This window comes from Saxophila tyrrhenica (assembly GCF_035928015.1).
Source record: "Saxophila tyrrhenica strain CCFEE 5935 chromosome Unknown scaffold_7, whole genome shotgun sequence".
Classification (NCBI taxonomy): domain Eukaryota; kingdom Fungi; phylum Ascomycota; class Dothideomycetes; order Mycosphaerellales; family Extremaceae; genus Saxophila; species Saxophila tyrrhenica.
In genome coordinates this window covers 1,061,252-1,083,498 of record NW_027041739.1, presented here as the reverse complement: position 1 = coordinate 1,083,498, position 22,247 = coordinate 1,061,252, and the positions used below count along the sequence as shown (strand labels likewise).

Genomic DNA, 22,247 nt, shown 5'->3' with positions numbered 1-22,247 from the left:
AACTCAGATATAATACAACAGATCTAGAAGCCTGGTGGGTTGAGTCGTTGGGACACTCGAGTCCATTTAGGGAGTCTGCAGAGAGTCAGCATGTTCCTCGAGCACGCTCGGCGCTTAGACCACTCACTTGTGCACCCCCTTCCGATACTTCTTCGCCTTCTTGTCGAACATGGTATACTTATCCCGCGGCAACATCTCCTGCTCCGTCGGCATCTCCGCCTTCCACCTCTCTATCAACTTGATCGTGCCATGCATCCGCGCTTGTTCAATCAAAGGCTGCGTGCTGGGCACTTCCACTCCATGCTCTGTGAACTCCGGCACCATCTCGCCCTGTCTAGGTCCCCGCCCATGCCGCCGCGCCTCTTGATCTGCATTCACCTCTCTCTCGATCATCCGCTGCCCTTCCGCCGTAGCTGACAGCTCCTCTGGCGTAGCCTTGCCCGATGCGCCGCTCTGATATTGGTGTTGGTTGGGTAGCTGGGCGGGCTCAGCTGTTGTAGAGTGTTGTGATGCCTGCGCCATTGAGGGCGTCTGCCGCTTCAATGCGTTGTCGAGGGTTGAGACTACGTTGTCGACATGCCGTAACCGTCTTCGATGGCGAAGCTTCTGTGGTGCTGAGAGTCGGTAGGGGATTTTCCTGGTAGGCGTCAGTCGGGCACTTTGGGATGCGCATTCCTACATACCATAGCAAGCCGCCCGAGAGTGGGGCAGATGGTTTGAATGCTCCGAACATGGTGGCAATGGGCTGTAGTGTAATACAATGCTCCTTCGATCAGATGGCAGTCCTCAATGATCTCGCCGCGGGAGAGCCAAGGCGTAGCCTCCCAATTGAGACATCACATGCCTCAGGCTTAAGCGCTCTTTCCAATACCTCTCTCTTCCCACCTCTTGCCTCTGATCCAACGATTATGGAAGTCTAAGGGTCACATCTGCTGTACGATTAGTCCTGCGATCATGTCGTACTACTTCGCCATCATAGGCACCAGGGACAACCCGCTCTTTGAGATTGACTTCGGCACATCCAAAGGCGGCGCAGATGGCGCAGCACGATTTCGAGATGAAGCCAAACACATGAACCAATTCATCGTTCACGCCGCGCTGGACATGGTAGAGGAGATTCAGTGGAACAACAAAGAGCTGTACGTCCGTCTGGCCTTCCAGTAACAGCCCCTTGACTTATTCTTTCATCAGCTATCTGAAGAAGGTGGACTCTTTCCAGAACAACCACATCCACTGCTTGTTGACTGGAGGCAACATCAAGTTCATGCTCCTCATGAACCCAGACCCAACCAGCACGCCGTATTCAGCTTACCAGACGTCGCCTCCATCCCGGCCTTCGACAGCTAGGCAGAGTACTCTGCTTGCCAGCAATCCTACCACGCCGCAGACCGAAGATGCCGTGCGGCAGTTCATGCTCGAAGTAAGTCGTCACTGCGTCTATCAGCTTGAAGGTGCTAACAGAATTCAAGGTCTACGAAGCCTGGTTGAAGTGCATCATGAATCCTTTCTACCAGGTCAATCAAGCCGTCACGAGCCCTGTGTTCCGCAGCCGAGTGGCCACTGCTGCTAAGAAGTACCTATGATACTGGCACCGCACATCCGTTTACATCAAGCCTCATTACTCGCCTGCCCGGCCCTATTCTTCTTCCCACCAAACAAGGCCATGGTATCTTTCCAAAGACCACGGCTTACCATCCTCAGCGCGCCAGTACTCTCCACCACCGGATAAATGACACAAATGCACATGCTGGTCCACACCCAGATGAAACTCATCACCACCCACCCTGTGAAGAAGGAGCGGCTGTAAATGTAGCCTGTCCCGAACAGTGTGAATGGAACCAGGATGATCGCAACCGCACCGAAGACAATGTTCGCTCCGACGGCTAGTCGCTCGCTCTTCTTTACAGCCACAGGGTCCATCGGCTCCATCTGCTTTGCTTCGAGGAAGTCCACGATCTCATTGCCAGTTGGCACGTGTGTCTCTGGTGCAGGGGCCGATGGTGGCTGGTTCTCCGCAGCAGGTCCTGCTTTCTTCTCGTCGTCCGCTGGGGAGACCGACTTCTCGCTAAGGTCACCAACCGGACTCACCTCAGCCGCCTGATGGGTGGAGATGCCCTGGATCTTGTTGCTGCGCTCGATATGCTTCGGGTCGGTGCTCGAGTACTTCGCCGGAAAGGCCAGAGTGAGGACGATGGACATGAGGAAGCCGACGCCCCACGATGTAATGTTTCCAGCAACAGCGTTGGTCGTATCTCCGGATGTCGCGACGGTAATGGCACCAGAGCGCTTCCACGTGGTGACGAACCAGGCAATCAAGCCACAGACCAAACCAATCCATGGCGCGCCCACAGCTGCCACCGTCGACATGCGCTTCCACAGCAGAATGAGGCCAACCGGAATCGAAGCCCCACCGACCATGATCGCGAGGATGGTGAGAAGCCATGTTAGGTCCAATCCAACAGCATTTAAAATGCAACAGAACCCGGCGAGGACCAGAGCATACAAAATGATGCCGTAGTGGGAGATCTGCACCAGTCCGGCCGAAGTAGAGTCTGGCTTGATGTAGGTCTTGTACACGTCGAATGTAAGCAATGAGGACACCGCGATCAGCTCGGCGCTAGTACTGGATGTGACAGCCATGAAGAGCAAGACGAGCATCAGCACAGCTCCACCTTGACCGAGCAGCGTGATGGCTGTGGCAGGCGAGGAAAGACCGGCGCCATTCTCTTGTGTTGAAAGAGGGTTGGGGTACGTTGGGAATCGTGGGTTACTGGTCAGTGCAGCGCAGCCGAGACCCATAGCGGTTGCAAATCCAAATGGGATGCCGTACCAAGCTACACCACCCTGCGAGGCTCATGTCAGCTCGATTCTTCCAATCGCAGCTCTGATCAAACCATACCAAGATGTACGCTCTCACACTTGTCTCCGGCTTCGAAGCAATTGCGCGTTGCCAGTATGCTTGATCAAGCCACACCGTACTGAACCCGGCTGCGAAGAGATCGATGCCAAAGACCAGGCCATCCACCGAGCGGAAAGCCAGATACGAACCGTCAGTATTACTGCCAATCGGCATGGCCTTCGAAGCATCCTGCAGCATGTCGTAGAACCTGCTGATCGACCCAACAAGGTCGCTGGTGGCGTACATCAGGAAGCCGAACACCATGATCGCAATAAACAAGACCACGGTATGAAGGTAGTCGGCGATGAATGTCGACCGCAGGCCTCCAGCGATAACGTATGCCGCCACGACCAGCGGTATCAGAAAGCAAGCGCCGTACACGTTCATACCAGTCAACGCCTCAACGACCTGGCTGCCGCCGAGTACTAAGCAGGCGCCGACGAGCATGTTGGTTGCAAGGCCGTTGAAGAGGTACGTTATATGGGCGATCTTGCCGTGCCTTGCGAAGACGATCTCGGGAAAGGTGTGTGCACCGGGGGCATTCGCTTTGATCTTGATGGCGATGAGAGCGAACAGCAGGATCTGGAAGGTACCCATCGCGCCGTACCACATGGGTCCGCAGACGCCATACGAGTAGGCAAAGGTGGAGCTGGTCAACAAAGTGGCGCTCCATGTCCATGCTTCATCGCCGTCAGCTCGAACAGAGTTGGGGGACGAGGCTGCTCACAAGAGACGATGCCGGATGCAATCAAGCCAGGCTTGACGCTACGAGATGCTGTATTGAACTCCTCCGCTTGCTTCGTCGAGAAGCGTGTCTGCGCACGTCAGCTTCAGAGCTTTCGATTGAATCGTTGGAGCGGCTCATACGTAACGGTTCTGTAGCCATGTGATCCCCAACATCAACAGAGCGAAGACACCGCCGATACCAATCACGATGCCGTATCCAGCGCCCGAGGGCAGTACTCGAAAGCCGCTTCCTTCTGCCATGAAGAGATAAATCAACCAGGCGCAATGATGGTTCAAGAGAGATGAAACCAAGACGATCAAGAAATACCGTACAGCCTACCGATCATCACCGCGCATCATTGCCTTCCTCAATCGTCGAGGGTGAAGCGTGTAGTCACAACACAGACTGGGGTGCTTTGATAACGGCGCGGACCGTTTGCAGCTCACTGGAGCTTTGTATGAGATGCTCGCACGGCAAGTCGATCTGACGGCTCGAGTGATACAGATTGTACAGCCGTTGATAGGGCTAACAGCATCCCAGTCAGCGGCACAGATAGGCGGAAGTGGCTCGGAAATACCAACCAGAAAATTGCTATACAGTTGTGTTGGCGTGCTGTGCTGTAGCAGAACATTGTTCGTAAGACGCAGAGACTGCAAGTATTCTTCACTCCCTGCCGGTATCTCAGTTGCATCTATCTAGTCTTCATCTCTTTCATTCAACGTTGTTCGTCGAAATGCTATGACGTATACGTTGTCTTATGGTCTAGGCTTATTTAGGCAGGTCCGTCGACCTCTCCTTGCTCTTTCCAAACCCCAACCTCCTCCTTCTCTACGACATAATTTGCTGCTCGCAGAGATCCACAATGTTTGCATTCTATGCCGTCTGCAATTAGCTTTGTCGTTTGCATCATTATATCATGCTCTACTCTTGCTGGTAGGACACGAGCTACCGCTGAGCTGTATCCATTTGATTTGCTCGCTCTGAGTATTTTCATCGCTACCAACATTGCCGTGTATAGAAGATTTCGAGTCCAGGCCAAACAGACAGGTGGAGCATGTGAAAGGTGATTCACGGCCGTGGTGAACGAGCACGATCAGTGTGGTCATATGTCAGGTCGCGGACAACATTCACTTATGCCAAGATGGTTTCGTAATTCACTTACTACTTCGTCCCTCATTACGCCCCTCATTTCTTTTCTCGTACTCCTTCCAACGTCTTCACCACAACCACAACCACTTGACGGTGACCCACTGCGGTCGACTGCGCAATATGGTCCAATCATCCTGCCCACTCCTCAGACTTCCGCCAGAGATTCGCAACACCATCTGGAACCTTGCGTTCGTACCACAAGACTTTGCGCCTGCTCAGCCATCACAGCCTCCGAAAGACAAAATACAAGCTCCGTCGTTCATTCAAATTCGAGGAATCCCGCGCAGCACGAACTTCACCCGCCAGCAGCCAGCGATTGCACGCACTTGCCGCGAGATCCGCAATGAGGCACTGCCAATCTTTTATGCTACTGGAACCTTTGCCGTCTTCGGCACCGGCTACCAGGAGATGAAGTCAGTCAAGTCCTGGCTCACGACTATTGGCTAAAGCACTCACCACATTGAAGAGCTCGTAGTTGCGACCTCTTGCATCGGCTCTGATTTGGGCTTCATTCGAGTCGCCATCAAGTTCAGCATTCGCAAGGGAGGACTCCGTTTTACTGCTGTGCTTACTCTCAGGCGCGGCCTCGAAAGCCGTGTGGGGGCTGCTTCCGCAGGTTCATAAAACGGGAGATCGAGGCCGCTGCCGTGAACAGTGCGCTCCATCGCTCCACCAGGCTGCACGAGAGCACTCCAGGACTATCAGCACACGAGTGGGTATCGACTGTCGAGAGGGCGAAGGCTTGCATGAATGAATGCAGCGTCAACGCTTCCGTGGAGAAGTTCCTTAGATCCGCCTGAAGCACTGAAACTGGGTCTGAGTCAGGTTCCTAAGAGTCGCAAGACGAGGATGCAGAAAATGTCACTACGTCGACGCAAAGCAAAGCGTAGGGTGCAACGGGCTGGGTTGAAACTTTCTAACATCACGTGCAAGTCGAAGGGTGTGTATTCTAGCTGAAGACCCCGAGACACCACCACTATTGAAGTCTGTTCACTGTCCATCCTTGTCTTCGTTTCCCATAGAACTCTGCCAACCTACTGTTCCGCACTGAGCCATTATGTTGCTGGCAAGAATCGAGTATCGAAGCTAAATACGATTGCTCTGGCCAGGTGCTGGGTTGCGGTAATGCTTGCGGCCGCCCAGTGGGAAGTAATAGCACACAGCTATACACAGTATCCCGACCCAGATAACCGGAGCATAATTGAAGGTTTCGCGGTAGACTGGCGTGGTATAAGGAAACCTAGTCCGGATCTTAGAGCCTTTTGTCACGGCTGCTGGGGTGTTCAGACTTACCAGCTCAGAATGAAGATGCACAAAAGGAAGCAAAGCGCCACCGCGTCCACAACCTCACCCCTGGGCAACGATCAGCGCGGAGACGTAGGTAAGGATGCAGACGTCACAAACCAGAATGTTCCAAGGTGAAAGATCCCTCCATAATCCCGTCCGAGCAGGTCGGGCTGATGAAATCTGGACCAGAAAGAGCAGCTTATCGCCAGCATGTACGTCGACGAAAGTGATAGGATACACTGTGATCCCAGTGCTTGAAAGCCAACGGCGCTGACAAAATTGATCCACAGCAACAGTGCTGGCGCAAGCGCAACAAGCACTATCGTAATGCGCGGCACTCCTGCCTTCTGAAGGTCTGCCGCCATCCATTTGCTCACGTATGGATTACGATCGTCGCGAATGACTGCAAACACAGTGCGACTGGCTGCCGCAGTAACATTGATGGAGCAAATCAGCAGGATCGCGGCGAGTAGCCCGAATACAGCCGTTGTCAGACCTCTCCGTTCCTGAGAAGCGTTATAGACCAGTTGCACGACCGCACCAAAAGGATGGCCAGTCGCACCAAGCGGGCCACCCCAGAGTGATCCAATGTCGCCCGCGTTAAGCCCGACGAGCACAGCACAGATGATGCATGCCGTCTCATTGAGAGTGGTGCTCCAGAGCAAAGATCTCGGGACCCGCTTGCTGGGCTCCACGGTGTCCTCAGTCAGGTGACTCGCGCAGTCGAAGCCGGAGATGGTTGTTGTGGCAAAGGTGATGCAGAGAAGAGTCCCAGCTCCTAGACCCCATCCTGTGTTACCAGAGAAGGAGAAGTCCGAGCTCATGGTCCCTGACGCCCTCGAGAAGATCAGTAGAGCCGTAAGCAGGACAACGGCGACAAGATGTAGGATAACAGTGAGGCTTTCTGCTGCATTCATGTGCCTTCCCCAAGTCAGGTTCACCAGAAGTGCGACTAGCTGCATGCCTAATGCTGTGCAGAAGGCCCATGTGACGTCGTATCTGCCGGTATAGACGAGCACGATGGCCATAAAGCTTTCTGCCCCGAGCCAGATGTTTGCAGCTTGGAATGTCAGCCAGGTGAATGCTGATTACTGGAGTCAGCATCATGGGTCTGAAGACGGCTGGTGACAGCTTTACCAAGGGTCACGCCACAAACGAAACTGAGGAACTTCTGGCAACTCTGCGGCGCAAGTGCAGCGACCCAGTGGTACTGTCCGCCAGCGGTCGGGTATCTTCGAATCTTCTCAGCCAGACTAATGTAGACCGGGGTCATACCCAGGCTTGCGACTATGATGCCGATAAGCAGACCCGCGGCGCCTGCAAAGGAGAGACTAATCACTGAGGTGAGGAAGAAGATAGGCCATGCGCTGACCACGCTGCTGTTCACACCGATCAACCCAACGGCGCCTTTCAAAGTACGCGGTATCGTAGGTCGCAAGTCCAGCCTTTCGATTGCCTCTTCGCCAGTGTCTGGTTCCTGGGCAGCCTGCCATTGAACGGAGCTGGTCGCTGTGGAGGTAGTCTGCACTTTTTCCATTGTACAAGAAACACTGCAAAATGCGGCTTGGTGGTTTTCAGGACGAGGTAGCTTAGGGAGGTAAGTCAGGGCAACAACTGAAGCTCCCGCCCAGCTCGGTCACCCAAGATTTGCCGTTGGGCTCATCCGCTGTCCGGCAGATCATACACAGTCGATCATGAACGAGACCACTCAATTTCATGCATTGATGTCTCATGCACGTTGCCCCTCATCACGCTGCAAGCCTTGCTGCATGTCCCCGTCGACAGGGGCCTGAGCATCTTCGTACGACATCGCTCAACAACAACCCAGATGGACTTCGCACGGAGAGCGGGCGTGTATTCTAAAAACGAAGCGCTCGTGGCCGAATCGAAGCCAATGCATGATTGTTCATGAAAGCGGGCGGACTTCGACAGCATCCTGAAGGGGATATCCATTGCCAATGTCAACGTATAGGTTCTCTTGTTGATAGTCGCAGTGAATCCTTGAAAGGCGGTTGTGGGGGATCTAGACTCTGATGCAATGAATCTCAGAAGCAGGTTCAGTGGTGGACTGCGACTGAAATGCCTGTCAGTGTCATGTTGATGGAAGTATGGAGAACAGTCTTGTTGGCTCGATTGTTCCACATTCACTGATCTGCACGCTAACTACACGCTAAACGACGCCACCCGACGGCAGTGCCGCCCTTCCGTTGCCATTGCGAGGTTGGATCTGACTCTGGAGGTTGGGAAAGGCCTGTACAGCAGCATACAATGCTGATAGGTGTCAGTCTGCGAGCAGTTTGATTACCAGTCTCTCCCCAATAGCTCGAGGCACATCCGCTTGATAACTGCTCACTATGCCTGCTCTGACGACAACGGCATCAAGTGTACACCATCCACGTGGCCCTTCGCAAGCGCGCCAGCGTACAACGCCATCTCCTACGGGTGGAGTAATGCCGAGAGGCATGCTGAGCACAAATTTGGTCGTTGGTAAGGTAAGTGTCTGAAGGTCCGCAAGGACGATTGGTATGTTCTGCAGCAAGCTCGTTGTCTCGCACGGAGCAAGTTTGCTTAGGTCGATGCAAAAGCGAAAGCAGGAGGTATGGTTGTCGGGCTTGAATGATTTTGAGGCTGTGTACGATTCCAGTCGTACTGCCTCTGAAGGCTGCAGCAGCGCGCATACAATACAAGTTCGTTCAAATGCTCATTCTGGTCTTGTGGTTTCGGCACGATATCAGCTCAAGAATGACAGAACATTCACTCGCCTCTGAATTCCACTCATGCGAGTGAAGTCTGGATATAAGGTATGATCACATGAGAATCCACTTGTGAGTAAACCTGTCAAAGCTTTAGCGCATATAGATCTTCACCTACCGCCCAGCTCCTTCAATCCTCAACACACACCTCGCCACACACATCAACATCACCTTTCCTCAAGCAAAAGACTGCGGCGGCCCCCAACCATGCCTCCACGACCGCGACCACCAAAGCTGCCATGCCATCTCCTGAAGCTGCCCGCCGAACTACGCAACCACATTCTGGACGCTCGCTTGTCAACCTCAAGATGAGCCAACCCGCAAGAAGAAGCCGGGTCAGTACGACATTCCAGGACCACCGAGCAGCACGATTTTCAACAGAATGCAGCCAGCGATCACCCGCACCTGCCGTGAGATTCGGAAGGAGGCTCTGCCTCTCCTCTACGCCACTGGTACCTTCACTATCTATGGGCAGTTAGGAAAAGACTTCCCGCAAGCACCTCGCATTCCAGAATCGCTATTTGACTGGTTCAAGGTCATCGGCGATAACATTAACCACTTGGAAGAGATCACCCTTGTCCTAACGGTGTCTCACGGTGGCAACAGTGAGATGTGCCTCTGCCTCAAGCTCAGAATCAAGAACGGAGTCATGGATGTCGCTGCGACCTGTCTCATGCGACTTGATGAACAGTCCACCACGAAGCAAGAATTCTGGTCCAACGGGAATATGGACCTCATTGCTCAAATGCATGAGTCTGATGTATCGAAAGCTTTGTTCAGTAGGTCAAACAGGCTCAAAGCGCGGACTCCAGGGTTCGCAGCACATGAGTGGGTGTCGGTCATCGAAAGGGTGAAGAGAGGCTTGGTGAAGCTGGACATGGAAAAGTTCTGCGATGGAATCCATAGGATGGGTCACCCTGGGCGTAGGCCTCGACCATATGTACCCTGACCCCTGGGCCCTACCAAGACCGGTTATCAAGCATACGAGGATCCGCTGGCTACTGACAATGAGGCACTGGGGAGCGCATCACGACTAGAACTCGTACGTTCCAGAGATAGCGAGAGTTCAGGGTCCGCAGTAGGCGATGAAAATGCATTGTCAGTGCGGCTGCGAGGATGAGTCTGCTGAGAGCAGTTGGCTGACTGGCTGATGGCAAGGGGAGCTGCAAGCAATCGTTGGCAAAGGAATTCGCACTGTGTTGGTACGATCTGACATGAGTAGCGTCCAAAACTTACAGCTATTCCAAGCCTTTTCCATCTCTAAGCAGCTGTACACTATTCTCCCTCAACTTGAACTTCTGAATCTTCCCAGAAGCCGTTTTGGGATAGTCGTCGACCCAGAACACATATTTCGGTACTGCCGATCTGTCAGCCTCCACTCTACATATCACAGATCACTGAACCTCACCTAGATGACCACTCAACTTCTCCCTCACCCAACTCCGTATCTCATCCGCCGTCAACGCCGAACCCTGCCTTTTCCTAACAAACGACGACACCACCTCGCCGTACCGCTCATCAGGCACGCCGACAACACTGGCCTCCAGAATATCATCATGTGAGAGAAGACAGCTTTCGATCTCAAGCGGTGAAATGTTCTCCCCTCCACGGATAATGAGGTCTTTGATCCGCCCTGTGATCGCCACGTAGCCCTCTTCGTCCATACTTGCTTCGTCACCGGTAAGCATCCACAGCTTGCTCGGGTCGTCTTGGTCCGGCACCATGACTTCGGCAGTCTTCTCAGGATCGCCCCAGTATTTCTTCATCAGTAAATATCCGGAGACTGCGAGCTCGCCTCGCTCGCCGATGGCTAGAATCTTGCTGGGGTCGCCGGGCTCAACAACCTTTGCCTCGACGTGCGGCTGTAGTCTACCGACAGTGTCTGTCCGTTTGTCGAGAGGGTCATCGGTGCGAGTCATGATGCTGACGGGACTGGTCTCGGTCATGCCGTAGCAGATGGTGAGCTCCGTCAGATTCAGAATCTTGTGAAGCTTTCGCATAAGCTCGGAAGGTACGGAACTACCGGCCGCGATACCAGTGCGAAGATGTTCGAAGCCTTCATAAGGTACAGTGCCGTTCTTCAACAGCTCCAGCTCTGCCAAGAACATGGTCGCAACACCATACAGTGCGCTGGCTTTGTATTCCTGCACTGCCTTGAGCGAAGCCAGTGGGTCAAATGCTTCGGTCGGAAAGAGGATCGCCGAACCGTGAGTTGCGGTTGCCATATATCCAAGGATGCAGCCGAAGCAGTGGAAGAGCGGAGGTGGACAGCAGACGACGTCTTCTGGTGTCAGTAGCATTCGGTCGCCAATTTGTATGCCGTTGTTCAGGATCGATCGATGTGACAGACAAGCCGCCTTCGGCGACGACGTTGTACCGCTGGTAAACTGTATATTGACCACGTCGTCCTTGTGAAGGTTCTGATCCGGGAGAGTCTGCTCGCTGTCCTTCTGCACAGCCTCGTAAGGAACGGTGGCACGCAAGTCCTGCGTATTGATCCGGCCTTCCGCGTTGTCGACCAACACGATATGCTGCAGAGAAGATACCAAATCCGACTGCAACTTGCCTCTGCCTTGGATGTCCGGAGCAATATGCGTAAGCATCTCAACATTCGACCTCGGCGGCTTCCGCGACAGATTCGTCTCTGCTCCAATAATCAAGTGACTCGTCTCCAAATGATTCAGCGCTGCAACCACTTGCTTCGTATTAAACGAAGGGTTGAGCGGATTCAAAATAGCTCCAAGCTTAAACAAAGCATATGTTGTAACTGCAAATTCCATGTTGTTGCCCAATGACACTGCGACTCGATCACCCTTCTTCACCCCAATCCCTTGTAAACCTCGCGCGAGCGCATTGCTTTTCTTGTCGAGCTCATCGTATGTTACTTGCTGCCGTTGGTACCGGGCGATCACGCTTCAGCTTGTCAGTTGAAACCATCTCCACCATGGAGGGTATATCGTACGCTGTTCGATCGCCGTGTTGCGACACCACACCGGCGAAGTGCTGCGGTACCGTGAGCTCGGAAAGAGGTGGCTAAACAAGCGGTTAGCTGTCCCATTCGATCCTACATACTCAATATCTGCATGCCCATACCTCAGAAGGCCCAATGTCATAACTCCTCGTGAGCAGACCCCGCCGCCATAGTACCTGTCCCAAAGCCGAGCATACTCTACTGCTACCCAAAGCCCGTAGCAGCATCCTCGAGTACGGCCTTCATCGGTGAATAACAATACTGACAGTCTTTACGAAGACGAGATGGGGTGGAGGTGAGTTCGAAGCTGCCGATCCGACCCAATGCCACGACCTCGGAGATGTGGAGATCTACAGTTTGCGGGGACGAATCTTGTCGTCGGTGTCTGAAGGTTATCTCCGGCAAGTGGCATTCCCGAAGGGGAAGGCATGGAACTGGTCAAAGAAGAGGGCTGCATGTGGTAGGAGGTCTGCGTTGAAGTGATGCGATGCATCGTGGTTGAATACAGAGGTATCACATTCCAAGAGGGTCCTCATCTAGACTTCGTAAAGCCGTCAAGCATCGTGCAAACAATCGCCAACCGCCAGGACACTGCTGCTGAGAGCCATCAGGCAGTAGAACGCTGAACGCCATACATCCGAATCATGCAGTGGTATCACCAACTGGTCCAAGAAGTGCCAACATCCTTGTGCGATATGGGTCGTTCCGAGCGAAGGACTAGAAGTCCGCGAAGCTCTTGTCATACTTCTCTTGAAGTTCCTGGCACATGACTATCAGCATTGTCCTTGAGCAAGATGTGTGTTTGGAAAGGCATACCTTCGTATAAGGGTCGCGATGCACCGGCTCAGCATCATACTCATCAAAATTCCTCGTGTCGTCCGCGCTCTTAAGATGCGGCACGATCGGCCCTTGCATCTTCCGGTGATACACAGCATCCCAGTCAATGTTCTTGAACCACGGATGCGCCTTCACCGTCGCCGATCCGCCCTTCACATTTCCTAGCCGCTTGCTGACGTCTACTGTGCAAAGCCCGCCGATGATGTCGCGAGCGTCTTCAGACATAGCTGAAGGGTATCGTACTTTGCCTTCGACAATCTGTTCGTAGATCTTCATTGGGTTCTGGTCCCAAAAGGGCGGCTGGCCGACCAGGAATTCGTATATGAGGATGCCGAAGGCCCACCAGTCTACTGCGGTGCCGTGGCCGGTGTTGCGAATGACTTCGGGCGCGAGGTATTCGGGAGTGCCGCAGAGAGTGTATGTCTCTCCTACTCAATCGTCAGCACTGCAATAAGGACGTGTTGTATTTTCGAACTCACTGTTATCCACCTTCTTCGCAAAGCCAAAGTCGACAAGTTTGAGATGCCCCTGAGCGTCAATAAGGATATTCTCAGGTTTCATGTCTCGGTAGGCCACTCCTTGCCTGTCGTGTAGGAACTCCAGTATTAACACTATCTCCGCCGCGTAAAACTGTGATGTAGCTTCGTTGAATCGTCGCGCTCGTCGTAGGTAAGAGAAGACCTCGCCACCAGGGCAGTAGTCGAGAAGCATGTACAGGGTGTCGTTATCCTGGAAGCTCGCAACCATCGTCGTAATGAACGGGTGTCCTGCGACAGCCGCCAGCACGTTTCGCTCATTGCGCACATGCTCGACCTGCTTCAACCGTATCACGTCGACCTTCCGTAATATCTTCAGCGCAAAGACCTTGTTGTTGTCTTCCTTTTTCCGGTTCGCGATCTTCACCAGCCAGACTCGCGCGAATGTGCCAGTACCCAGCGTCTTGACCAGATCGAAGTCTTCTTTGCGTAGATATTTCGAGGAGTGGCCGACAGGTTTCTGGCCAGGGTTTTGGGCGACTTCGCTGGGCTCAAGTGTTCTCTTCTCCGCCTCCCACTCTGCGAGCTTGGCCTTCTCGTCTTCGCGTTGTGGGTTGTAATCCTTATCGCCGCCGCCGGTGCTCATGCGATGCAGGCGCGAGGAGATGTTCTGCACGATCGCGGGCGCCATTGTGAAGGCGCTCCTCTCCCTATCGCTCGCCCAGTATGTACGGTGATGGTGTCTTTGGATTACTATGTCGTGACATTCGGTTCGTCCCTACCAAAATAGTACACGACACGGGAAGATTGGCCTAAACCGATCCCAACCACGGTACGCTATTCGGCGTATGTCAGCCGCACGTGTTGGGACGGACTCGTGTTTGTCAACCACGGGAGGCGTCGATAGGTGAACCAGGTGTTCGGTCAGAGGCCAGCAAAGGCCAGCGCTGCGGTTGACAGTTCATGCGATTGGAATGAACCGCGGGGCTGCAGAGCAATGGCTCTCGGGAAAAGCAGGCGTAGGGGGAGTTGAATGTGACATCACCAGGTGAGCTTGCTCGGTGAACTCTTCGAAGCTCGTGTGGAAAATCACTTGTCTACGGAAGTACTTCCTACATGTACTCTACCAAGGCCCCAGGTCAAGTCTTGACAACCGTTGCATCCGATCATACCGGGATCTCCGTTCAGTGTGCAACCAGAGGCATGGCCACCGAAGCTGACTTCTTCCACCATGTCCTAAAGCACACTTCAAGCTATGTCCTAGTACTGAAGTGCCTTCAGATTCACCAGTTCATTAGCACCTCGATCGCGGAATACCTGGGTACCGAACAGCTCTTCATCACCAAACCATGACCAGAGATCCTCCGCCAGCAGCTCTGGCACTTCCCAAGCGGCAAAATGACCTCCGTGGTGGTGGACGAAACGCTTCTTGACGTTGCCTTCGCGCTGCGCCCACTCAAGAGGCAGCCTAAAACCGACGTCGTACGGGAACTGCGAGATCGCGCAAGGCGTCGCCACGTATGGCATCTTTCCCACAGACCCAGTCGGCGTATAAGCGCCATCGGCTATGAACTCCTTATACATGCGAAGCCCTCCGTGAGGTCCTTGGATCAGGTGCATCATTGACTGTGATCACGCCGGGACACAGAGTCAGCAGTGCCTCGAGGCTGGTCCCAAAAACTGGTACCTACCCAGGTGATAATTTGTCCAGGCTTCCACCGAGTAATCTCAGAATCGATCAGTGCGGCCATGAGGTCGTATATCCACATCGCGAAGCCCAGGGGTGAGTCGGTGATCGCATAAGCCAAGCTCAAAGGTTGCCTTTCCTGCTCGATGCGGTATCCACTCCTCGTCTCGATATATTCTTCGAGGTCCTTAATGTAGGTCCTCTCATCTGCGGTAGTCTCATTCGCTTCGTATCTCTTTAAGTCGGTTGCGTTGGGTGCAGCAACCCAGATATTGGTATGGAGGGAGACCACGCTGCCAGGATGTAGCGAGGCTTGATATCGGATGATCCAGGCGCCGATTTTGTCTCCTTGAGAGACGTACTGGCGGTACCCCAACTGGTGCATAAGCTCGTTGAAAGCGCCGGCAGCAGTAATTGGGCCAAGTCCAGTTTTAGTGGGAGCAGGAGAGAAGCCGGAACTAGGAATTGAAGGTGCGACGACGTGGAAAGCCGGAACCGAAGCATTTGGCGGATTCGTGAGGCGCTCAATGATGTTCGACCTCAAGGAAGGACCCTGACAACTGCGAGAGCCAACGGTTTGGTTCCATTCAGTTCAGGAGAAAGATTTCTGATCATGCTTACCTGGCCAGCCATGCACGGAAAGCAACGGAACAGCATCTTCTCGTTCAGACCGGTGGTGGACGAAATGCAGCGGCACAGGCTCACTGTGACTGGCAGTGCGGACCGTTGTGGTATATTGCTTCAGTCTTACCACGGTCTGTCAGCTTTATACTTCGGCTCTTCGTCCGAAGAAAGCACGCGTACCGGTTACTGACGGATCTCTGCACGGCTTCCCAGTCATAGTCATTCCTCCAGTGGCTCCTAACTGCTCTCCACATTGACAAAGCTGGCCTATCTTCGTTCAGTCCAGGGGCAATTGGTGCGAGTCCTTTTACAGCGACTGGAGCTCGAGCATGGGCTGCGCGAATCTTGTTCCATGCGATTAAGTCTGGATCGACATCGAGAATGAAAGGATTGGGAGAAAAGCCGTAGTGCGCTTTGATGTTCGGCAGCAGGGAGTGCGAGCTGTTGTTGGCAGCTCCGTCAGCCTCTGATGCAGCAAAAATACCGACTGCTACAGCAAGGAAGCCGATGAGGACCGAAAGCTGTGTATAATACATCGTGGCCATGTAAACTCGAGGGCGGTAAAAAAAGCGGCCAGATATGTCGAAAAGGGTCGGGAGCCGAGTTCTATCTCTTCTGGCAGGGCTGTCATGTTGCAGCATAGTCCGCAGCCGCACAGTGAAATGTGCGCGAAAGGGCCCCCGAGCTTTCGTCGATATTTCGGCCTCGTGCGGCCGCTTTTGGAAGTTGCGGTTTGTGACCTGCGAGATAGCTGCCTTCTTGCACCGATTAAGGAGACCAAAATACCGAAAGTAAGTGCGGCATCATTCGCGACGTTTTCCGCATGCTAATATTCATACAAATCGATACACCAACTTCTCCGCACTGACCGGCTTCATATACTCCTCCGTCCGCTTGTGCTCCCTGTCCTCCATGGTCCCAGCACCCAGCAGCACGAGCCCATCTGCAGTAACTCTCTCCAAACCACCGGGCATCACACGGATCGGCACATGCCTCAGTTTGGACCCGAGGGCTTGGCTCACCCACTTATAGAACTCGACCGCGAAAGCTCGCGCTGCAGGTGACCGCAGCACTGGCGCTCGGTTTGAACCAAGCCCGTAGTGGACATCTGCACCTAAGCCCTCCCATACCGCGCCGTACATCGGCTCGACTGGCAGTGGCCCTGAAGTCCATGCGCCAGCGTCTCGGGAGCGGACGATGGCCATCTTGCCGTTGCTGGCTAGGGTGGAGGCTGCTTGCTCGACTGTGCTGTCTTCGGAGATGCAGTCGTAGACATAATCCATCCTTGCGCCTTTCGAGAGATTGATGATCTGCTCTGACCAATCTGAGTCCCGGTAGTCGACAAGTTGATCGTAACTGTACGGCTCAGCCTTCAGCATGTCCCATCTTGCCTTGCTTGCCGCGCCAAAGAGCTTGATCGTCCAGCCGCTGGCTTTGGCGCTCAATCTGGCCAGTTGGGCTCCATAAAGGCCTACAGCGGTGGAGGCGCTGTAGATGAAGACGTTGATGGGCTTCGACTTGTCTGCATACTCCGTGTGATGGGGTTCCAATTCCGGGTGCTCAGCTAACATATTTTTCTTGTCCCACGCAAAGGGCGCCTCTAATCCAAGACGATAGTAGAGCCCCTGAGCGGCCGTCAAGGCCACAAGACTGACTCCGGAAGCCTCTTCGGTTGAGACGCTGTCTGGAATCTTGAAAACCAGGTCCCAATCGATGACAAGGTACTCCGCGAAAGCGCCAGGTCTCTCATTGACGCTGCAGGCGCCTTGCAGGAAGCCAGCGACTCGATCCCCGACTTCCAGATTGCTTGATGACGGGACATTGCAACCGAGTGCTGACACTGTTCCGGCAAAGTCACTCCCCACCGTTCGACCAGTACTGCCAAGTGGGTTCGCAACATAGAGTGGATCAATTGGGTTGAGCGATATGGCCTGCACTTCAACCAGGATCTGGCCTTCAGCTGGTGATGGTTTTAATACGTCCTGAAGGTTTGCTGTGCGAGCTTCTGCGTCGAGAACAAGTGCCTTCATCGTCGCTGCGGTTGATGCGTGATCGAGTTGGAGGAATGCTGAATGTCAGCAGCTGGTTTGCATTGTGTTCTTGTACTTATAGACTCCCCTTTCCAAGCGCCCTGCCCACAACATGTGTATTGTTCATCAGAATCGTGGCTTGCTGACATATTCGAGCTCACGCCCTGCGATGCTTTTTACTGCCCTCGCTGGTATGCATGCTCGGGTTCGGCCGCCACGCAGCCACGATGCGCAGCTGCGTCTTGAGGAGTCCCACATCACATTCCTGACGGATGTCATCATCGAACAAGAACAGACTTACAACCGTGGTATTTCCGAAAATCATGCTCAAGACACGAGATGAAGATGAAAGTTAAGAGATGGAGGTGGCCAATGCACTACTCGAGTCGGCGTGGTGGTGGCGGTGTACTTCGACGGCATGGCTCATGCCTCGATGGCCATTGGCGACGACATGCCTAACCCACCGGAGATGAGGGTACCCTCCAGCGCTTCCTCCTCCCCTCAGCTCCTTGACATGTTCAGACGAGAGTGTCGTTGATTCCAGCATGCTGAAGACGGTTTCCTTCTTGTTCGTGGACATGCTCATTCACCACTCAAAAAATGGCCACAACAGATGAAGACCACGAGAAACCTCCAGAATATACTCCAAGCTCCATACCATATTACACCGAGCCGCAGCCTCACGATGAGAACCTCCCTCCGGCCTACGCACCTCACCCAACACTCTTCGTGCCACCATCCGCAACACCGGGCCTGACGATCTCCTGGCCAATAACCGTGACGAGAGAGACTCCCACGGCAACAGCAGCGCAATCGTCATCACCGGTAGCACCACCAGCAGGCAGAGTTCAGCGCCTACTGCTTCCCGGAGCGAGACATGCCAAGTGCGTCTGCTGCTGGGTATGTCTCATAGCGTCTGTGTTTCTAGTCTTTGGGACGGAATATGCGGTCTACTATGCAGTCATGAGCAAGCTTGAGTGGGACTGATGATGGCTGTGATGTACACTTGTTCTTGGCCGCTAGATGGGAGGACAAGGCATCGTGGATGCCACAAGTGCTACCCTGCCTCTCACCTATTTCCGACAATCCACCACCTGGCTGGCTCTACTTCCGCATATCTCGCTGGGCCGAAGCTTCAGGATCAGTCGCACTAGGTGCGATTCGTTTGGGCACCTGGAAGACTCGGTAGCCGCAGCGTGACTCGGGACGTTGTATACGTTACACCCGACGAAACTGTACAAGCATTGTCATTGTGGACGGAAACATGCATAAGAGATGGGGTAGTGACTTGCACAGCCTTGCACGCTCTTGATATATCTTATGATGTCTTCTGGAGTTCCTTCTGCTCAACTCAGAATTGAGCGTCAATAGACGGCCAACAACACAACATCTCTACACCGCACTGGCAACTGTACATCCGCACCATCCAGGAAGTCTCACCACCCCGAATTGACTCATGGCTCCGCAATCCCAGGCGCCTCCGCATGGCTCCCCTCAAGGTAGCGGCAATGCGGACACACGAAGCGCTCCTCGGACGAACTTTGCGTCGCGAGGGCTTAAAGAGCGCTTGCCTCACGGCTGGACCGGGAACATGATAGCAGCAACAGGGGCCGTTCTAGCTAGCGTTGGCCTGGCATGGGCAGTCTACTCTGGTATTGCTGCCTTGAGACTCCAGTTCTGGACAGCCGGTAACGATGCACTGGACACCTGTCTTTCGCTTCGCAGTCAGCAGCTGTATTCTGCTTACTGCAACAGCACAATTGCCGCAGGACTCGAGCGACCACCGGTCGTCAAGCGAAAGCTCCTTGGGGAGGTCGCGAAGGCAGTGCAAGCTGGAGGCCATTGGTTCGCCTTGCAATTCTCAGCTGCGGCGTTCATCACTATAACCTGCGGAATATGGGCCATACGTTACATTCATGCCCGCCACAACTTGAACCGCCGCCTCGAGCACGTGACACCTGATTACCGTGTTTCAGCTACCAGACTCCACCGCCACTCGCCTCGCAGGGAAGTGACTTCCGGCTTCGAGGAGGTATACCGGATCTGGCGTTCTTTGACCAAGCGGCCGTTTACTGCCGAGCGCGACAAAACGAAGACAACTTTCGAGAGGTCGAAAGCGAACGTCAGCGCAAACTACTATACGCATGGCGCCAATATAAGCAGCTGGCCACAAACTCATATTGACAAGGCGACTCTTCGGATCATCGATGATATGGCGATTCCAGATACGCCGTGCGATGAGTATCTCCCTGCGGTCTATGTCGCGCTAACGGACTGGCTATGGAATCGTCGAAGTGTTTACGACTTGCCGGCGAGCGATGAATTACCAGAACTGACAGCCATGGCACTTTTGACCGACGAGGAGTTTGCCTACCACACCCTTCGCGCTTATAGTGCAATTCAAACGTTCATGTGCGCTGAGAACCACTCGCTCGGATCTCATCTGCATAGTGAAGAAGGGTGGCCGGCACAGCAGCTCGACCGATCAGAGATATCTGAGATGGAGAAAAAGTGCCAACGGTTCATAGCAATTTTGATCACCGCGATTGACATGCGGCTCTCTCGAGAGGTACGTCGACAGACGTTGGCGCGGCACCGCCTTCCAACAAGTAGTGACGAGTTCCAACTACTTTCCATCATGACCGAACGAGCCGTCGATAGACTACGATTCTCGACCACTGGTTCTGCAACAACACCGAGAGCTGTGAGCGCTTTAAAGACGAGGCGAAGTGTCTCTCGATGCTCAAAGAAACCCTGAAGAAATGGACGAAGACGGACAGCGGCTGGCCACGCAGGCCGTACGACTTCCTCACCAGCCCCCGAGCATTTCGGGACGGAGCGCGCGAGATCGTCTTCGTAGGATACCTGAACGGAGTGGATCTCTCGCCCGACGCGGATGTCCCTCGTCTTCACGAGGTCTGGCCGGAATTCCACACAATCGCACTGGACCTCGAATACTCTATCATGCTCAGGACCCGACCACAGTTCGCTCAACTCAAGTCTTCGAAGACCTCCTATGCTCACGTCGACTGCCTCCCGAGCATTGTCACGTTAGCGGAGGAGCTGGGGGCACGTCTCACGGAGGACGCAGCACCGTCCACTGACGAGTCACAGATCTCGTTAATGGCATTTTGCAAAGACAAAGCCTCACAAATGGACCAGGAGTCAGTCGATTTCGAAACTCACAGCCATGGACAGGACGAGGCCGATGGGAACTCCGTCGCAGCACCGGCAGACGAGGACATGCGTGTGGGCGAAGCTGCGCTGCGACGCACCAGAGTTGAGAACCAGGGGTGTTTGAAGTGCGCCGCGAGGCCAATCGATCTTGGCCGCTCAGCCACCATCTGACCTCCAAGGAGGCCGTATTGCTCTTCGTCCTTTGGCTCCATCGACGGTGCACGCCGGTATAAACTCTGCAACGGCGAATGAACGGCTCGGCTTGTGATACTCTCTACCAGAAATGTAAACGGCCAAAACTTATGAATCGTGATAGTTGGAGGACAAGTATTCACGATACGACCCAACCACCGTCGCTATGCCATATAATGTACACTGCTTGCATATCTTTGCACACATGACCAGTATCTCCTGCCAACGACTTAACATTGCTTCGGTACTTTAGCCAGATGATCTCGTGTTCAAGATGAGGGCCACGATCAATCTGCGACCTCGTCAGCTTCGTCTATACCGAGCCAGAGGATTTGTGCCACTTACCCGTACAACCCCAACACCTCGCCGAAAATCAGTATCAGCACCATGCCCACGAAGATCCTGGATTGTTGCATATAGCTCCTCACGCCCTGTAGAACACACCATTGTCAGCACTCTTATCCTTCTTCGCCCATCATCCACCGCACCCCGCTTCATCCCAACCCGTCTCCTCTCCATCGTCGGTGTAAACGTACCGTATCCCCAACCTTCCCAATCGCATACCCAGCCGCCAGTCCCGTCAATCCCACGCTCAACCCACACGCCAGATGTAAGAAGCCCTGGAACAGGCTGTAGGAGTTTTGGCTCGGAGGCTTCATGTTGCCGGCGATGAGGACGGCGACGACGAGGGCGTAGACGGCGATAATTCCGGACATTACTACGGGGATGAGGGACTGTGATAGAAAGCACGTTAGTGAATGCGCTGTCGGGCGTGGGGTGGTAGAGGTGGAGTACCTTCATGATAAGGTCTGAGCGAAAGGTACCGACGCCTGCAATGCCGATGCCGGATTTCGCTGTGCCGTAGGCAGCGCCTACGCCTGTATACACGAAGCGCCGTCAGTATGTGTATTCGTATTGGGCTGGATGCTGGAGAGGGGGTATGTACAGCCGAAGATCATGGCGAAGGCGACGCCGCCCATGCCCAGGAAGGGCGCGAATTTGGGGGTTAAATCATCGAATTGGGCGTCCGCCATGTTGGAGGATAGTGTCGTTGGCGAAAGGGGGTGGAGGGCGTTGCGGTGATGAGTATCTGCCTGGTGCTGTGGGAGAGGTGAAGTGATGTAGTCTCCCTGCACGGATCGGCGTTGGCGCTGCACGTGCTTCGACGAGCTTGGAGTGTGACACCAGCCCGAAGATCGATTCAGTGAGGTTCGTTGAAGAGGGTTACACGACGTATCGAGCAGTGTAAAAGTACGTAGAAGCAGCTGTTCCTCTCGACTACTACTTGCGATCAACGACGTGAAGTGCGTGTCGAAACACCCGAGACGAGGCTTGGCACGAGATCTGGTTCCGCCGGGACAGACCTCGCATCGTGTTTCTCGTCGACCGCCGACACCCCCGACTCCATTTACCTATACCACACCCTCCCCACACACCG

The 22,247-nt window shown here is 54.0% G+C and overlaps 11 protein-coding genes across 11 annotated transcripts; 3 read left to right on the top strand and 8 right to left on the bottom strand.

Annotated features, from left to right (window-relative positions):
* Positions 1 to 23: 23 nt before the first annotated feature.
* Positions 24 to 733, bottom strand: LTR77_005152 (uncharacterized protein; the record flags this gene model as incomplete). The annotated part of the gene is made up of 3 exons (XM_064802401.1): positions 24 to 75; positions 128 to 637; positions 684 to 733. The coding sequence occupies 3 exons, from the start codon at positions 731 to 733 to the stop codon at positions 24 to 26; spliced, it is 612 nt and encodes a 203-aa protein (XP_064659762.1).
* Positions 734 to 954: 221 nt separating this feature from the next.
* Positions 955 to 1,583, top strand: TRS20 (TRAPP subunit; the record flags this gene model as incomplete). Its single annotated transcript, XM_064802400.1, has 3 exons — positions 955 to 1,139; positions 1,192 to 1,420; positions 1,470 to 1,583. 3 exons carry the CDS (start codon positions 955 to 957, stop codon positions 1,581 to 1,583), a joined length of 528 nt encoding a protein of 175 aa, XP_064659761.1.
* Positions 1,584 to 1,608: 25 nt separating this feature from the next.
* On the bottom strand, positions 1,609 to 3,496 carry DUR4 (urea permease; the record flags this gene model as incomplete). The annotated part of the gene is made up of 2 exons (XM_064802399.1): positions 1,609 to 2,844; positions 2,900 to 3,496. The coding sequence occupies 2 exons, from the start codon at positions 3,494 to 3,496 to the stop codon at positions 1,609 to 1,611; spliced, it is 1,833 nt and encodes a 610-aa protein (XP_064659760.1).
* A 2,643-nt stretch (positions 3,497 to 6,139) lies between these two features.
* On the bottom strand, positions 6,140 to 7,599 carry LTR77_005149 (uncharacterized protein; the record flags this gene model as incomplete). The annotated part of the gene is made up of 2 exons (XM_064802398.1): positions 6,140 to 7,146; positions 7,200 to 7,599. 2 exons carry the CDS (start codon positions 7,597 to 7,599, stop codon positions 6,140 to 6,142), a joined length of 1,407 nt encoding a protein of 468 aa, XP_064659759.1.
* A 1,598-nt stretch (positions 7,600 to 9,197) lies between these two features.
* Positions 9,198 to 9,764, top strand: LTR77_005148 (uncharacterized protein; the record flags this gene model as incomplete). The annotated part of the gene is made up of 1 exon (XM_064802397.1): positions 9,198 to 9,764. The coding sequence occupies one exon, from the start codon at positions 9,198 to 9,200 to the stop codon at positions 9,762 to 9,764; it is 567 nt and encodes a 188-aa protein (XP_064659758.1).
* A 289-nt stretch (positions 9,765 to 10,053) lies between these two features.
* On the bottom strand, positions 10,054 to 11,595 carry LTR77_005147 (uncharacterized protein; the record flags this gene model as incomplete). The annotated part of the gene is made up of 2 exons (XM_064802396.1): positions 10,054 to 10,172; positions 10,224 to 11,595. The coding sequence occupies 2 exons, from the start codon at positions 11,593 to 11,595 to the stop codon at positions 10,054 to 10,056; spliced, it is 1,491 nt and encodes a 496-aa protein (XP_064659757.1).
* Positions 11,596 to 12,503: 908 nt separating this feature from the next.
* PKA4 (cytochrome c oxidase subunit 1) lies at positions 12,504 to 13,790 on the bottom strand (the record flags this gene model as incomplete). Its single annotated transcript, XM_064802395.1, has 3 exons — positions 12,504 to 12,545; positions 12,603 to 13,051; positions 13,103 to 13,790. The coding sequence occupies 3 exons, from the start codon at positions 13,788 to 13,790 to the stop codon at positions 12,504 to 12,506; spliced, it is 1,179 nt and encodes a 392-aa protein (XP_064659756.1).
* A 569-nt stretch (positions 13,791 to 14,359) lies between these two features.
* LTR77_005145 (uncharacterized protein) lies at positions 14,360 to 15,946 on the bottom strand (the record flags this gene model as incomplete). The annotated part of the gene is made up of 3 exons (XM_064802394.1): positions 14,360 to 14,725; positions 14,791 to 15,346; positions 15,591 to 15,946. 3 exons carry the CDS (start codon positions 15,944 to 15,946, stop codon positions 14,360 to 14,362), a joined length of 1,278 nt encoding a protein of 425 aa, XP_064659755.1.
* Positions 15,947 to 16,243: 297 nt separating this feature from the next.
* On the bottom strand, positions 16,244 to 17,440 carry LTR77_005144 (uncharacterized protein; the record flags this gene model as incomplete). The annotated part of the gene is made up of 1 exon (XM_064802393.1): positions 16,244 to 17,440. The coding sequence occupies one exon, from the start codon at positions 17,438 to 17,440 to the stop codon at positions 16,244 to 16,246; it is 1,197 nt and encodes a 398-aa protein (XP_064659754.1).
* A 1,456-nt stretch (positions 17,441 to 18,896) lies between these two features.
* On the top strand, positions 18,897 to 20,788 carry LTR77_005143 (uncharacterized protein; the record flags this gene model as incomplete). The annotated part of the gene is made up of 2 exons (XM_064802392.1): positions 18,897 to 20,009; positions 20,102 to 20,788. 2 exons carry the CDS (start codon positions 18,897 to 18,899, stop codon positions 20,786 to 20,788), a joined length of 1,800 nt encoding a protein of 599 aa, XP_064659753.1.
* Positions 20,789 to 21,058: 270 nt separating this feature from the next.
* Positions 21,059 to 21,843, bottom strand: VMA11 (v-type proton ATPase 16 kDa proteolipid subunit 2; the record flags this gene model as incomplete). The annotated part of the gene is made up of 5 exons (XM_064802391.1): positions 21,059 to 21,101; positions 21,155 to 21,240; positions 21,346 to 21,543; positions 21,605 to 21,687; positions 21,756 to 21,843. The coding sequence occupies 5 exons, from the start codon at positions 21,841 to 21,843 to the stop codon at positions 21,059 to 21,061; spliced, it is 498 nt and encodes a 165-aa protein (XP_064659752.1).
* Between the last annotated feature and the right edge of the window lie 404 nt (positions 21,844 to 22,247).